Raw genomic sequence first — 17,835 nt, forward strand, 5'->3', positions numbered from 1 at the left:
CACAGGACCTGCAACCGACGTTAAACACCAGATACATCGATGACATTTTTTTCCTTTGGACCCACAGCGAAGAATCACTGAAACGACTACACAATGAGATCAATAAAGTCCATTCCACCATCAGACTCACTATGGACTATTCTCCAAATTCTGTTGCTTTCTTGGACACACATCTCCATCAAGGACGGTCACCTCAGCACTTCGCTTTACCGCAAACCCACAGACAACTCACGATGCTCCACTTCTCCAGCTTTCACCCAAAACACATTAAAGAAGCCATCCCCTATGGACAAGCCCTCTGTATACACAGGATCTGCTCAGATGAGGAGGAGCGTAACAGACACCTACAGATGCTGAAAGATGCCCTCATACGAATGGGATATGGCGCTCGACTCATCGATCGACAGTTCCAACGCGCCACAGCAAAAAAAACCGCACCGACCTTCTCAGAAGACAAACACGGGACACCACTGACAGAGTACCCTTCGTCGTCCAGTACTTTCCTGGGGCGGAGAAACTACGACATCTTCTTCGCAGCCTTCAACACATCATCAATGAAGATGAACATCTTGCCAAGATCATCCCCAACGAATGAACGGGCATCGTGCGACAATCACCAGGCAGGTATGTTCCCTTCCAGTCGGGGAACACTTCAGCAGTCAAGGGTATTCAGCCTCTGATCTCCGGGTAAGCGTTTTCTAAGGCGGTCTTCAGGACACACGACAACGCAGAATTGCCGAGCAAAAACTTATAGCTAAGTGCGGCCTCAACCGGGAACTTGGATTCATGTCGCATTACATCCACCCCCCACCATCTGCCCTGGACTTGCAAAATCCTACCAACTGTTCTGGCTTGAGACAATTCACATCTCTTTAACCTGTGATTATCCCTCTCTCTGGATCTGTAATGATTTGATTACCTGCAAATGCTCACATTCCAAGCATTGTCCGGCATCTCTGACTTTGTCTATATCAGGGGTGGGCAAATTACGGCCCGCCAAAGGTCTTTATGCGGCCCACCAAGTCATTAAAAAAAAATTTTTTTTAAATTATTTTTTTAAAAATTTTAAAAATTTTTTTTAAGGTTAATGGGGGGGGGGGGGCTGTTGGGTTACTTACTGGTATAGGGTGGATACGTTGACTTGAGTAGGGTGATCATTGCTCGGCACAACGTCGAGGGCCGAAGGGCCTGTTCTGTGCTGTTCTATGTCCTATATGAGGCGCCCAGAATCATAACCGGGTGAAGTAATTATTTTACTTAATATACTATGCGGCCCTTTAAAATTGTGAATTTCTGAATGTGGCCCTTGCACGGAAAAGTTTGCCGACCCCTGGTCTATATAAATGTTTCTGGAACATACCTCTCCATTCACCCGAGGAAGGAGCAGTACTCCGAAAGCTCGTGTTTGAAACAAACCTGTTGGACTTTAACCTGGTGTTGTAAGACTTCTTACTGTTCTATGTTCTAGCATCTGTGGAGAGAGAAATTGGTTTTTATTCTTTTTTTAAATTTAGGGTACCCAATTCTTTCCCCACCCCAATTGAGGAGCAATTTAGAGTGGCCAATCCACCTATCCTGCACTTATTTGGGTTGTGGGGGTGAGACGGGGAGAATGTGCAAACCTCACATGGTCAGAGACCCGGGTCCTGGGACCTCGGTGCCCCCAGAGAGAAATAGAGATAACTGTGTTGACCCTTCTACAGAACTCACAACCCCTTTTTAATGTTTTACTTTTGGGAGATGACTCCTTGCATCTGATCTACAGGTAAACGATGCAGCCTCAGATTTATCCACCCTCATTTCCAGTCAAAGGCACCAAAGCAGCACAGCCAATATTGAACAGCATGAACGAAGTACGCTTCCCCTTTACAAGCGGGCCAGGGATACAAGCACCCCTGCCCCCTGCAATGGGCTGATCTTGCAGATTCATTGCCAGTCACTCACATTTGTAGCCAGCGCTCGGTGGAACGCGGTCGCTGCGATGAGAGGCAACCGGGGCAACAACAACCGCGCCGGCATCTTGACCCAGGCTCAACTCGATTGAACCTTGAACCTTCCCCAGCCAAATCTCGCCGCCTCTCCGGGCTCTCGCGATATTCAATGGTCGGCAGGCCACGTGATCCACGACGCGTTAGCCACATGATCCGTGACGCGTTAGCCACACCCCTTTGGTCCTCTCTGAGTGCTGGGCTGGTTCCTGTGACGCCTTTGGAAATTGCAACATGTTGGCAAAGTGCATTGTGGAATGCGGGAAGATTGGGGTTGGCAGCATTTCCTTGTATATCTCGGCGTGAAGTTTAACTTAACTCCCGTGAAGCACCTCGGGATGTTTTACTTAGAGGCACCATATAAAATGCAAATTGTTGTTGCATCCTGAGAAAATTGGGGATACAATTTAAGCTCAGTAAATTACTGTACCATCAGATTTTATTCTTATAGCTACCACAATAGCAACATACTATTTAATTAAGAGCCCGTCGTACATTTTAACAAAAACCATTGTCCTCAAAAGGCTAAGAACAATAGTTAAGTGCAAGAACACTGCAGCAACACTTCGAAGGAACGATGACAGAATATGTGATGCACGATGTCTGTACCATCATTGCCTTATTTGACTGAGGTGCCTTGATGTTCAGCAGATGCTGTCCTAGAAAATGGAGTGAGCATTCAACCCCGAGCAATCCTGTCTCTAAAATCCAGGGTTCGAAACCCCATTCCCAGTGAGTGGACAGAACAAATTCAGATCCGAATTCTGGCTTGACATCCAATGGGATACTTGTGTCAGGTGGGTCCGTGTGATTCCTACCAAAAGGTCTAACCACCATGTCGGCTGGTTGGTATTGGTATAATGATGGTTGTTTCCAGAGGAACTTTCATATGGTGAAGTAGAAAGTCTAACACTAATAAAAGGTTAATGTGTCACAAAGGATTTCTGATGTTTTCCTGACATATCCCACGCTCCACCACCGCAAGAAAACCAACACAGAAGAATTACCTCTCATCTTTCTACAGCGTAATTTCTTTCACCCCACCCACCCCATGATCTTGTTTGTAGCACGGCAGCAAAATCGAACAGCCTTCCGCTATAGATCATTCCTCCAAGTGAAGTGAATGAACCAGTCCTGCCGCTTTATTACCGAGTGCCGGAGGATAATTAAATAATTTTACAGCAAGACAACCACCCATATTGGAGAAATAAAATAAAATCCGCTCTGAAAACTGACTAGATCTTGCTATTTATTTTTATTAAAATGGGAAGGAAACACACATTCGAAGGAGCTCACATGAAACAGAAATGGCGGTGAAAATAATTTGGCAGGAATTAAGGACGGTTAAGATACATTTCATCACCAGTGATAATAAATTGCCAACGTTAGATCCCTAAAGGAATGCTAACAATTGTCTCGAGTTACAAATACGTAATTATAACCTCGTTCTGCAGTAACCTACAATGCTCCATCCAACTGGTGCTCTCTGTCAAATGTAGTGTACGTCACGGAAATGCCAGTGTTGTGCCAACTCGATGTAAGTGTCATGTCCTCATGCTTTTCCTTCTCACCTGTGTACAGATCGCTCCCATCCTTCCCTCCACATTATTACGCCCGAAAATTACGCACCTTTGCCACCCTCACCAGAAAACCACCCCGCCAAAAAACGCAAGAAACAATTGAAAACAGAGCTGCAGCCTGCCTGACGTCAGGGCACTGAATCAAGCACTTCCTCCCCAGCTATTTCTTCACTCGATAAGGGGCCGGCTTCTCTTTCTCTGAGTTCCTGTATTTCCCCCTGCGTTTAATCAGAAATATTATTCTGTTACTAGGTCAGACACAGCACTTTGGGATGATATGAAAAATGAAATGAGATTGTTCCCCGCTTTTCACCGAATCGGTAAATACAAGGTTTACTTACACGAGAAATACAAGGAAATACAAATAAGGTCGATTGTGTTTATATAACCGCATTGAAACTAGAGGCGAGGCTTTGAACAGATCAGCATAACAGGCCAAGTGAATTTTTCATTGTTATCGAGAACAATTTGACTTGTGAGAAATTTACTGCAATTATTTTTAAATGACCTAAAATGAAAAGTCTCACCTTTAAGTGCATGTCTGAGGTATGAAACTTGGCCTCACACTTCAAAATGGGTAACATTACAGCAACATAATGATTAACTAATAATTGATTATGTAAATTGTGATGTGGTCTTATTAAATAGCACTTGCAAAGTCACACGTCATTCTATGTGAATGTGACAAAGACAAACGATCCTTGCTCGACCTTCTCTGACTGTAGTCTTTGACACCATCCTACTTCAATGCCTATCCGCCGTCGTCCAGCTGGGTGGTACTGAACTCTCCTCATTCCTCGATATTTGTCCATTAATAGCCAGAGGATCACCTGGAATGGCATCTCTTCCCCCTCTAATGCCCTCAAGAATCTATCCTTGATGACATCCTATTTTCCACCTATACGGTGCTCCTCAATAACAGCATCTAAAAAGAGTACCAGTTTCCATATGTACACTGATGACACTCAGCTCTACCTCACTTCACTCCCATCGACTCCACCATTGTCTCCAAATTGTCAGACTGCCTAGAATCCTAGAATCATGGTACATAAGGGGCCCTTTGGCTCATCAAGCCTAGACTGACAAAAAAAACTATTCTAATCTACCCTCATCCCACTTCCCAGAACTTGACCCATAGCCTTGAATGTTTTGACATTTCAAGTCCTCATCCAAGTACTTTTTATAGATTGTGAGGTTTCCTGCCTCAACTACCCTCCCAGGCAGTGCATTCCTGATTCCCACCACCCTCTGGCTGAAAAAAGTTTTCCTCAAATCTCCTCTAAACCTCCTGTCTTTCACCTTAAAATTATGCCCCCTTGTTATTATTGACCATTCAACTAAGGGGAACAACTGCTTTCCATCCACCCTGTCTATGTTATTGCTTGTTTCTGAATAAAGCTCGTAGTCTTACAGTTGAAGTAGATGCTTTATTTGTATGAGTTCATTCTCTCTCCAACCTTTATACAATGTCAGTTGAGAGTACCCTTTGAGAAATGAGTGTTTAAGAAATGTACCTTTAAGAAATGGAGCTGCTCGTGTTACTGGAGTGATGTCAGAGTGTGGGTGAAGCTGAGCTCTGCTTCTGCTTTTTAGTTTCAGTTTGAGAAAGCTTGGGTGTGTGTGTTTTTCAGTGAGCTGAATCTGAAGTTAAAAGTGAGCTGCACTGCTGTTGATCTCTATCATCAAAAGACTACCTATGGATCATTAGGGTGAACACAGAATTGTAAAAAGGTCTCAGTATTGAATATAGATCTAATGTGCGCCTGTTTGAAGGTTTGTTAAGTCTTTTGGATGTTAAAGGAGAGCATACACGTTATTTAGTGTTGTATTCTTTGGGGGTGTATTTGATTTACTGGTTGCTAAGATATTCACTGTTTGTTTTAAAAAGGTTAACTTGAGTTCATAGAATAAGCATTGTTTTGTTTTAAAAAACCATTGGTCCATTTTCTGCTGTACCATACCTGCAGAGTGAGCCGTGTGCTCCCCATACCACAATCTATTAAATGCTGTGGGTCAGGTGAACTCCATGATACTTTGGGGTTCTCTAAACTCTGGCCCATAACAACAATGTGACATCTGAGCTGCCTGTCTGTGTCCTCACCAGCTGCCGTTCCGGTGAAGTGTCTCCTGACTTCCTGTTTGTCTGTATTTATACATCTCCCGTGCTCCCTCTCGTGATTAGTTGTAGTGCATCTACATTGACCCCTTGTATATACACACAGATATGAAGATCATTACATCCCCCTTTTTTCTTTTATATATTTTCTGTACAGTGTTAAAGAAAATTGTACAAAACAGTTAGATTAATTATGCTATGTATATCTGTACAAGTGGTGATGATATTGGTTATTATACAAAGCCAATTAATATTTATGAGTCCAATCTTAATAAACAAATTGATGAGTCCAAATTGATGAATATGTTCGGATGAGTTTCTGTTTCTGTTGTTGACGTGATGATATTGATATTGTAACTTCTTTGTGAATGTCGTCAGTGTTCTTGTGTTTTAAGTAACCAACAAGTCATCGCGAGGTGTTCGAATGGTCGAACCACTGATGTTGACTGACTTGGACATTTTTCTGTGCTTGTGGTATCGATTTAGTGTGTCATCTGCCTTGAAAGCTGGTGTGCTTGTTTGTTCTGGAGACAATGTGAATTTGTGAGATTCATTGTATGTTTGTATTCTTGTCATAGTTTTGGAGTGTGCTGTTGCAGTGTCCTTCATGTGCAGAGTTGTGCAATGTTGTACAGGTCATTGTTTCATTGTTGTTGTTTCTGTCATTTCTGTCTTTGTTGTTTTCGTTGTTGTTGTTCTTGTTGTTTTTGTCATGCTTGTTCTTTCTGTTTTTGTTGTTGTTTTTGTTGTTTTTGTCGTGCTTGTTGCTGTTGTTGTCTTTGTTATGCTTCTTGTTGTTTTTGTTGTTGTTCTTGTAGTTTTTGTTGTGTTTGTAGTTTTTGTTGTTGTTCTTACTGTGCTTCTTGTTGTTTTTGTTATTGCTGTTGTTGTTCTTGTTTATGCTGTGTTTTATGTGGTTTTTTTGTTCTTGTTGCGCTCAATGACTTCATTGTGGATAATTTGAGTAATTCTCCAAGTTATTGGTGTCAGTGTCTTTGTGGTATCTGCTGTTTCATTGAGCGTTTCTTCTTGAGGATTGTGAGAATGATCTGATGTTGCATTGATCTTGGTGACATCAGTGTTTTGTGGTGGGTTTAATTCCTCTTCTTTGCTTCCTTGGTGCTTCTCTTCTGAAGTTATTTCTGGTTCATTTGAATCATCTTTGGTTTCTTGGTGCTCCTCTTCTGGAGTCAAAATCTTCAAGATTTCATTTTCTTGTGGGTAATTTAGAGTGGATGAGGTTTCAATTGATGTGGTCTCACTGGACTCATGAGTAGTTCTACTCTGATTGTTGAGTGCTTCTGTACAGATGAGCTGAGATCTGTCAGTCTCGCTGTGATCCTGCACATCCTGTATGTTGATTGTGATCACATTGTCACTGTTTCACATACAGTGGGTAGACTTACATTATCTTCTTGTTGATTATGTGATCTTGGTAGATTTTCATAATCTGCTTCTGGTTGCTCAGATACGGTGGGTAGACCTTCATTGTCTTGTTCATGCATGGCATTCGCTATGGAGTCTTTAATTGCTTCCATTTTGGAGTCTGTCAACGAGCTCTCTGTGGAGGCTTGCGTCGCTCTCTCTGTGGAGTCTTACATCACTCTCTGTGTGGAGTCGTGCAGTGTTCTCTCTGTGGAGTCGATTTGTGCTCTCTCAATGGAATCGGTCAGTACTCTCTGTGTGGCGTTGTGTTCTTCTTGGCTGCTGTCATCCAATGTATCGACGATCTGCCACTGCATAATGGTATTGGATTCATCTGCCATGAGTAGAGTTGTGTTGACCTTTGCAACCGTGTTGCTGATGCTCTGATTAACATTTCCAAATAACTCAGTCATGTCTGAGTACTATTTTTCGATAAACAAATCATCTTTTTTTGTTTCGGATTTGTTATTGTTCTCTTCATGTTCAATGAACAAATCATCTTCTTTGGTTTCGGATTTGTCATTGTGCTCTTCACATTGAGTGGTGCAAACTGCTTGTTCCAGGGTGCTGCAAAAGTTATTTTCAACTGCCTGTAGAGGTTCAGGCAATGTTGTGCCCTTTGAGGTTGAATTTTGTTGTTTTGTGCCTTTAAACGTCTTGTTTGTGATTTTTGGGGATTTCCCCTTTAAGTGGGCGTTGTCTGAGTCTTCTGATGTTATGACGCTCATGACGTAAAGCGTAGGAACCGTTTGCGCATGCGTAAATCGAGTTTCCTTTACTGTGCGCTTTTTCTTAAACTGCGCATGCGCAACCTGCGCATAAACAGATCCATCTTTGAACTGTGCGCTCTTTTTGTCCAACTGCGCATATGTGCTTTGCGCATGTGCAGTTCCATCATTGAACGGTGCGGTCTGTTCGTTTAACTTTGCATATTCGACTTACGCATACGCAGATCTTACATCGAACGGTGCTCGATCTTCTGCTGACTGCGCATGCGTGTCCTGCACATGTGCATAATGATCTGAGTCCCAAACGGCTATTTTCAACTGCGCATGTGCGGTTGCGGTTTCCTACGCATGCGCAGACCCAGATTTGTGTCATTTGTTCCCTGGGCAGTTTAAAATGTGCTCAGACGCCATTTTAACTTCTTCAGACCCATGGAAAAGAACGTTTACGGCATTTTTACTTGTTAAAAACTGAAAGTTATTTTTTTCTTGTGATCTGCACTTGTCAATCGTGATTTCCAGCATTAAACCTTTCTGTTCCGGTAATAATTGTTTGAATTTCGCATCACTCATTCCTTGTGCAATTTGGTCTCCAAGCATTGAATGTCTTCAAGCAGCATTGTTAGTGGTGTTACAGTGATCTTCACATTTTTTGAGTATTACTTCTAATTTGGTGTTGTCTTCACCTTTCTAGTATTTAAAGCGTTATAGATTTCTCTAGCTTCATGTCCTGCTAGGAGGAGTGCTATTTTCATTTGTTCTGAGGCCGTTCTCAAATCATTAGCTATGATATATATTTCAAACATTTGTTTAAAGCTTTTCCATCTGTGACTTAAATTACCGGTTGTTTTCAGCTGCGGTAGAGTTTCAACGAGTTTCATGAATCAGCGAAGTCTCCCTACGTCGAATGTCCGGTACGAGTCTTCTTGTCATTTCAATCTTTCTGTGTCTGCATCTTGTGTAATCTTACACTAAGCGTTCTGAAGTCTCCTGGTACCATGTGTTGTTCCTTGTGTCTGAATAAAGCTCGTAGTCTTACAATTGAAGTAGATGCTTTATTTGTATGAGTTTGTTCTCTCTCCAACACTTTTACTATGTTACATCTGAGCTGCCTGTCTGTGTCCTGCTCACCAGCTGCCATTCCTGTGAAGCGTCTCCTGACTTCCTGTCTGTCTGTATTTATACATCTCCTGTGCTCCCTCTTGTGATTGCTTTGTTGTAGTGCATCCACATTGACCCCATGTATATATACACAGATATGCAGATCACTACACTGTCTATTCCCCTCAATCTTATGCACCTCAATCAGGTCCTCTTTCAGCCTTCTCTGCTCCAATGAAAACAAACCAAGCTTATCCAGCCTCTCTTCATAACTAAAATGCACCATCCCAGGCAACGTCCTTGTGAATCACCTCTACACCCCATCGAGTGCAATCACACTTCATATAGTGTGGTGACCAGAGCTGAACACAGTTCTCCAACCGTGGCCTAACCTAAGTCCTTTACAGCTCCAACATAACCTCCCTGCTCTTATAATCCATGCCACGACTGATCAAGGCAAAGGTCCTATTTGTCTTCTTAACTATCGTGTTAATCTGTCCTACCGCCTTCAGGGGGTCTGTGGACAAGCACCCCCAACGCCTTCTGTTCCTTTGAGATTCCTAGTGTCCGGCCATTCATTGAATTCTTCCTTGTCATGTTACTCCTTCCAAAGTGCACCACTTCACGTTTGTCAGGGTTAAATTCCATCTGCCACTGATTGGCCCATCTGACCAATCTGTCCAAATTCTCCTGCAACCCACGACCTTCTTCTTCACTGTCAAACCACCGGCCCATCTTCGGGTCATCTGCAAACTTGCTTATCACCCCCTCCATATTTTCTTCTATATTATTGATATATATCAGAAACATTAAAGTACCCAGCACTGTCCCTGTTTTGACGCCACTAGACATCGGCCTCCAGTGACACAAACAGGCTTCTACCATCACCCTCTGTCTCCTATCAATAAACCAATTTTGGATCTAACTTGCCACATTATCCTTCATTCCATGTGTTTTTACCTTCTTTATCAGTACCCCATGTGGGACCTCATCAAAGGTTGTGCTGAAATCCATGTAAACTACATCAACTGCACTACCCTCATCTACACACCTGGTCACCTCCTCAAAAAAGTCAATCAAATTTGTTAGGCATGACCTTCCTCTGACAAAACCATGCTGACTATCCTTGATCAAACCTTGCTTCTCCAAGTGGAGATTGATTCTGTCCTTCAGAATTTTCTCCAGTAGCCTCCATACCACCGATGTGTGAATCACTGATCTGTCATTCCCTGGCTTATCTCCACCATCCTTCTTGAAAAGTGGAACCACATTAGCCATCCTCCAACATCGTGTCCAACATCAGGTACTGGTTGAGCAGAAACTTCCTCCAATTAAATATTGGGAAGATCAAAATGCTTCCCTTTGGTCACCGTCAGAAACTGTATTAGATAACCACTAAGCCCATTACCCGCCATAGAAATCACCTGAAGCTAAACCAGTTTGTTTGAGATAATGATGTCATATTTGACCCCCAAATTAACTTCCAACTGCAGATACACACCACATTCATCTGGCTCTGCCCCGTCTTAGTTCATAAGAAATAGGAGCAAGAGTTGGCCATTTGTCCCTCATCTGCCATTCAATAAGATCATGGCTGATGTGATTACGGCCCGAAGTCCACTTTCCTGCCTGCTCCCCATAACCCTTGACCCCCCCCCCCCCCACCTTGTAAATCAAAAATCAGTCTAACACATCCTTGAGCATATCCAATGACTCAGCCTCCATTGCTCGCTAAGGAAGAGAATTCCAAACACTAATGACCTCCTGAAAGAAGACATTCCTCCTCATCTCATTAAACGGCAGATGGTCACGTGTGGAGATACCGTAGCTTGGAAAGATGATTGAAATGTGAAGTATATGTGAATCAAACCATTTGTTATTTGATGACAAGCTCGGGTCTGCAAAAGTAATTTGTGTGTATTCCCTTTGTTGTACAGTTGAACTTCGGAAGTCCTTATCCAGACTTGTTCACCAGCAGTCACTTTCAACATAAGTATTGATGGAAATTAGCAGAACAAACTCATGTATGCTGGACAGTGCTAATTGCTTGCAATTAATTTGTAATAGGGACTGCAGATGTGAGACTCAATCCCAATAAGTTACTTTGTGTCAAATAGAATATTAATTTTGGAAATGGAACATGGGAGACTTATTTATATAAAAATTAACAAAAATATTTCTAAATTCTAAATTAAAGGATTTAATGTATATTTGTACAATCTTTTGTACTTGTGCTACCTTATTATCTAAAGAAGAAAACCTTAAAATATTTCAACACAAATACAGAAGGTAATGTTACTATGTGACTGCATCACTTAATAAAGAAGTAAATAAGAATAGAAAAGGAAACACTGAAAATCAAAAAGTAGCCACAAAAATAAAAAGTAACCCTCAAGAAAATCTTAAAAAGAGCACTCGGGGGACAAAAAAGTTATTTTGACCCTTGACATATACATCGAAATCCCACCTAAATGAAAGGAAACTAAACAGCTTGTCATTTCATGTGATCTTCCAAAAAGCAATAGAAGCATGAACTTGCTTATATTTCAGCAAGGGTTCTATGGTGTTTACCACAACACTTCCTTTGAGGACAATAAGCAGCTGGTGTGTTATTCGAATGATGTATTTTTAAATGAAGAAACTTTCAGTTCTGTTCCCATTATTTAGTAACATTAGCAACGGTGCTGAACATTCAAGTTATGTCCAAGTTGAAAAGATGGCACCACTCCAAAATGGAAGGTGCCCTTTATAGCACACACATGGCATGTCAAACAGGTAGTTGTCATAGTTTACTTTGAAAGTGTCTTCCCACAATATTGTATAACATTGGATACTTGCCACTGTTATATTTTGAACAAGTTTTGGAAAACTGTACAATGGATGCACTTCAAACACAGTCATGAACCTGAATTGTAAGTCCCTGGTCACAGCTAGGCCATTGGGGCTGGGAAGGGAAGCTGATCAAGTAGGTAAAGTGCTTGTCACAGGGAGAGACAGTAGGTGAAATTGGTACAGGGTAATGGCAATTTCCCATTATCCACAAAGGACAATCGATATACCTTTCCATTAGAGGAGTTATGCTCATCCACCTATTAGAAGGCACTGGCAGAGCATTTCTACCAGAACCTGGAACGTTTCTGGGGTGTGTTACGCAAGATAAGAGGAGTTTAAAGAGGGGAGGAAAAGTAATGATCATGACCAATTTACAACAAAAAGCCTATATTTATATATTGCCTTTGAAGTCCTAATGTGCTTCACATGGGCTTTTTCAAACAAAATTTGACACCAAGTCACGTGAAAAGGTGTTCGGACAGATGACCAAAGCTTGGTCTCTGGTGGACATTGTGGAAGTCATCCTACACACCTCCAGCTACTTGGCGTGGGCATCCATGATTACTAGGATCATGGACCCCATGAACGGTCCCTCAAAATCTGCATGAAGGTGAATCCATGGGTAACCCGGCCATTCCCAAGGGTGGAGAGGAGTAGCCAATGGAAGTTTCTTAAATTACCAGCATGCCGGGCAGTTTATTACAACTCTTTTGATGTCCCCATCGATACCCAGGCACCAAATGTAGCTCTGGGCCAACAATTTTATCTTCGATGCCCCCAGATAGCCAGCTTGCAAGTCCAATAACAGGGCTTCCTGAACATGCGGGGTAATGACCACTTGAGCACCCCACAATATCATGTCATCCTTCAAACTCTGAGAACTTTGAGGAAAGGGCCGTAGTGTTGTTGGAAGGGCTTCCTTTCTACCATCATCGAGCAGCATAAGGTGAAGCTTCGCCAACACTGGGTCCTGCAATGTCCATGCCCACACTTGAGCAGACGTCACACGTAAGGTGTCCATTAAATTCAACATCGCAAACACCTCATCCGTAACGTTGGGGACGGGCGCTCGGGGTAAAGGCAGACGGCTGAGGGCGTCCGCATGGGCAATCCTGGTACCCATGTGGTGTTGATGGTCTACAATGGAGCAAGCGGAAAGTTGGAGCGCCCACGCTGGATCCTGGCTGACGTATTAGTGGGTTGCTCTTGTCCACCTGAAAGAGTCTGAGCAACGGCTTGTGGTCCATCACGATAACACAATGTCATCCATATAGGTACTGATTGGATTTCTTAATTCTAAAGATCACAGCCAGACCTTCCTTCTCAATCTGTGCAAAATGGTGCTCGGCATCCACCAGGATCCTCGAGGCAAACGCAATGGGACATTCCATGCAGTTATTTCATTCATGGGCCAGCACCACACCAATGCCATAAGAAGCAACATCACACATTAAAATCAGGGGCCGAGATGGGTCATCGTGCACCGGAGTTGCTTTGAAGATCGATGCCTCTCATGGCCATGACTGACTCGTCCTGAGAAATGCCCCAGCACCACTCCTGGTCCTCTCGCAACAACAGACACAGTGGAGCCAACAGAGAGGACAGGATGCCAATAAACTTGCCATAATAATTAACTAGGTCCAAAAATGACCGGAGCTCAGTGTCGTTCCGCAGGGTGGGGTCCCTTAATAGCACAAACTTGATCCTTGACTGGATGCAGCCCATCACCGCCCACCCGGTAACTGAGGCAGGTCACTGCTTTGGCACGGAAAACACACTTACTGCGCTCCAGTCTGGCGCCTACATGGGCAAAACGGTGGAGTACTTGCTGGAGGTTCGCTATGTGTCTCTGCTACGTGGAATCGGTGATAAGAACATCGTCCAAATAGACGGCCACTTTTCAGCAGGCCCTGCAAGATGTTTCCATAACATGCTGAAATGTCGTGGGGGTTGATGAAACCCCAAATGGAAGGTGGGTGTATTCAAACAATCCCCGATGCATGTTAATAGTGTCAGATTTCTTAGACTCTGGGTCGAACTCCACCTACAGGACACATGGCTCATGTCCAGCTTTGTAAAAGAACCTGGCCAACCGAGCATATAAATCCTTAACTCGGGGTCTCGGGTTGCAGTCTAGCCACAAAGCCCCTGTTGACGGTAAGCTTACAGGCCCCACACAGCTGGACACTTCCTCAACATCACCACAGGAATTGCCCATTCCACAAACTGTATGAGGTCTATGAAATGAATTTATTTCGGTTTTGTAACTGAAATGTTCTATGCTAGCTTATCTGATGCTTTGATTCCACAGGAAATGTGGTAACAGGCTCCTCTTGAACACAAAGATTATTTCAGCTATGCAATGCATCTGTGGACAGCCAATTCATTGATATACATCACTGGTGGTGGACTGTTTAAAAATGTGCACTTCATTAAATTTAGAGTTGTTGGCATCTTTAGTCAATTTAACTTTGTATCCCAAATCTACAAATTCTATGGACTGATTGAGCTGACCTACAAGGTACAATCAAATGCTGGAGACAATCAGGTGTAATGTAGCAAAGTAGAATTTATTAAGCAAGAATGGTAATATACTTAACAAAAGGACAGTGGAGACAGCACTGAATTACTGTCAAGGGCAGTGGATCCAAGTCTTCCTCTTTATTCTGATTTGAACTATCTTCAGGAGAGCTTTCATCATTGGAGCAATGGCATTGACTGTGCCAACAATGTCTTGAAGCCCTTGATTTTTATCCTTATTTCGGGAAGTCCTTGTGCCATATTTGGACATAATTTATATTAGCCCTTTCAATTGGTTGGAGTGTCATTTGCTTTCTCGTCCCATCTTCATGGTTCAAGTCAGATAACCAGCAATTAAAACAGATGTTCACTCTTTGTGCTCAGTGCGACACCTTCATGTTATAGTTGGCCTTCTCAAATTGTTTTCACAGACAGATAAACTAGTCATGCATGCCCTCAAAGTACTACTACTAAGGTTAAATGATGTCTCTCAGGGTAACACAGAAAAGATAAGCAAATATGTTGTTTTAACTGACTTTCTATATACTCGAATAATCAATTTGTTGGAAAACTATTCTAATCAAAAGGTATATGTGTTGGTACCAGCATTTGTCACCACAGGGAGTGATTCATGATGAGACTTTTTAGGAGGTCTTGAGTGTGACTTTAAAGCAAAGTGTTGCTGCCGGTGAACACTCCAGACAAACATGGAAACTAACTCTCGTCAGAAAGACAGTTCTTCAACACAGTACTAACAGCCTTGAATCTTGGAGTTGCAATTGCTAGCAGTCTGATAACTTAACTGTTTAATTATCCCTCTCTCAGCAGGCCAAGAACTTCAGCGAGTCAATTTAAAATACAATCAAAATGATGATCCTGTCGGTTTGCAGGATTGAAGGAGCTGGGAGCGAAGTATGGGCTGGAGCAGGGGGAAATGTTTAGCTACATGCAGGTTCGAGACTTTGCCAGAAAGGAGATCAGAGCTTCCAGTAGAGCCGGCTTCCACATTGCTGGAGGAGGTGCTGCTGACGACAGGGGGACTGGAGAAGGGGGTATTATCGATGGTTTACGGGGCGATTTTGGAAGAGGAGAAGGCACCGCTTGAAGGGATCAAGACAAAGTGGGAGGAAGAGTTGGGAAAGGATATGGAGGAGGGGTCTGGTGTGACGTGCTCCGGAGGGTGAACGCCTCCACTCGTGTGCGAGGTTGGGGCTGATACAGCTGAAGGTCGTATATAGAGCACACTTTGCAAGGGCGAGGATGAGTCGGCTCTTTGAGGGGGGTAGCAGATGTGTGTGAACGTTTTGGGGGGGACCCCGCAAACCACGTTTGTTATATTACTACGTCTGACAGTAATGGTATGTTGCATCGTGCAATACACGTTACTCACTTGCTTCTTCAAGGATGATCTTGAACTCGAGGTTGATTAACAATCGTGGTCTTCCAATTAGAGCAAATACTTTATTGACTAAAGTTGACAAATTAACCGTGAGTTCATTCTCTCTCCAATGCTTAAACTAGTTGTTTCATGAACAAGATTAAATAAGAAATACTTACAATTAGCTACATCTGTGCTGAGCTGTCTTTATCTACCTGTGGCCACTAGTCCCTGTCCTTGCGAAGAGGTGAATCTTGGCTTGAGTCTGTCTATTTATACCTGTCTCTAGTGCTGCCCTCTAGTGATTACTTGGCTGTGATGTCTGTACATTAACCCCTTGTGTCCACAGATCATATATGTAGATCACTACAACATTCATATGTTTTGGTCCTGTCCAAACCTGGAGAATTATTAGAAGGAGGTTTTTAGGGTAACCTCAAAGTTGAGCACGTGAAACTGGACCCGGGCCTTTGGGAGGCCATATTCGGAGTGTCGGACCAGCCGGGGCTGGAAACGGGTGTGGAGGCAGATGTTGTAGCGTTCGCTCCGTTGATCGCCCAAAGGCGGATCCTGTTAGGGTAGAGGTCAACCTCTCCACCCTATGCCCTGGCGTGGCGGGGGGACCTGCTGGAATTCTTTACTCTTGAGAAGGTCAAATTTGAACTGAGGGGAAGGATGGAGGGGTTCTACGTTATTCATTACGCACTTTCAAGAATTGGATTACATCGAACATTCGGGGGCGCTTGGGGGGAGGGGGGACTGTTGTGTTAATGGTGACTATGGGTGATTCCTGATTCCTTTTTGTCATTTGTTTATGTTAACATGCGGGCTAATGTTTGGGGGTTTGGTAAGAGGATGGGATCGTTGTTATTTTTTTGTTATAAATTTAGAGTACCCAATTATTTCTTTTTTCCAATTAAGGGTCAATTTAGTGTGGCCAATCCACCTATCCTGCACATCTTTGGGTTGTGGCGGTGAAACCCACACAGACACGGGGAGAATGTGCAAACTCCACACGGACAGTGACCCAGGACCGGGATTCGAACCCGGGTCCTCAGCGCCGTAGGCGGCAATGCTAACCACTGTGCCATGTGCCGCCCAGGGATCGTTGTTATTGATATGGGGATTGGCATTGCATTCGTTACTGATTGTTGTTTATTGTTGGCTGTAAATTTGGGAGAAAATGTGAAAAAGGAGGAGAATAAAAATATTTTTTAAAAATGAGATCCCAAAATACTAACCCAATTCCATATAAAATCCTGAAATTTATACATTAACAAAACTTTACAACTGGGAGATTGGAATGCCATGACAGCTCAATACATGTCTAGGGGAAAGAGCAATCCTGGTACATGGTATCAATCTTCAAGAGAAGATGAGACAGCCACCTTTGGCAAATGCTGAAGGCAGGTGTCATCTAGCAAGCTCTGGAAGTGCTGTCAGGGCCAAAAGTGTGGGTGCTGATGGAAGGATAGTTGTGTACATTGCGTGTGAAGTGCAGAGGACTTGGGTTTCCTGTTTTCTCAAAACTGACCTTCCTTCCCCAAATCCAGGAGTGTCATTAGAACAGTGGTTCTCAAACTTTTTTGGTTGAAGGATCCCAATGGATTAGTAATCATAAATCCACTCTTTAATTTATAATGCTATATAATATTGATTAAATGAAAGCACAGCAAGGAATGAATGTTTTAATACTTTTAGGACCAGTATGCTTTTGGCTCATACACACAGCATTTAAAGATTTTTAAAAATTTGAATAAGGCTGAGTCACTTCACACCCACCACCAGCCTTGGTAACGGCAGGTCTATCTTGTAATCTTCAGACCTTTCTAAGTGCTCCTACAAACATGCTCCCCTCCTCGATGAGGCAGCAGCCCAGTCTGCATTGCAGATGGACTCCACATCTGCCTCCTGACTTGCACCAAGCCCTCCTCCATCTGCCCACCTCTCAATTATTTTGCAGACCCTATTGTCTCCAGGCGTCCGGAGACCCCAGTTTGAGACCCATTGCAGTAAAATACCTAAAGGACTTGCCATCCTGACTGCTTTGGTCCATGGAAGTGAATTGGCAGCTGAAGCAAGATAGCGGTTATAATTGGTTTGGAAACAAAGGTTTTGCAATGCAGAAATCAGATGTAAACACAGTAGTCACAGAAATGCAGATAAAATA

The 17,835-nt window shown here is 43.1% G+C and overlaps 1 protein-coding gene across 2 annotated transcripts in view; it reads right to left on the minus strand.

Annotated features, from left to right (window-relative positions):
• LOC119967646 (hydroxymethylglutaryl-CoA lyase, mitochondrial-like) overlaps positions 1-3,702 on the minus strand; it is a 36,568-nt gene extending 32,866 nt beyond the window's left edge. The window contains exon 1 of one of the 2 annotated variants that reach the window (XM_038800462.1): positions 3,560-3,702. In XM_038800462.1, the coding sequence (XP_038656390.1) occupies positions 3,560-3,580 (21 nt within the window). In that variant the 5' untranslated portion in view covers positions 3,581-3,702. Of the gene's footprint in view, positions 1-1,944; positions 2,105-3,559 lie in introns of those variants that run through there. The other variant, XM_038800447.1, reaches the window with a different exon arrangement.
• Positions 3,703-17,835: the final 14,133 nt, after the last annotated feature.

Source organism: Scyliorhinus canicula, chromosome 1, assembly GCF_902713615.1.
Source record: "Scyliorhinus canicula chromosome 1, sScyCan1.1, whole genome shotgun sequence".
Taxonomy (NCBI): Eukaryota; Metazoa; Chordata; class Chondrichthyes; order Carcharhiniformes; family Scyliorhinidae; genus Scyliorhinus; species Scyliorhinus canicula.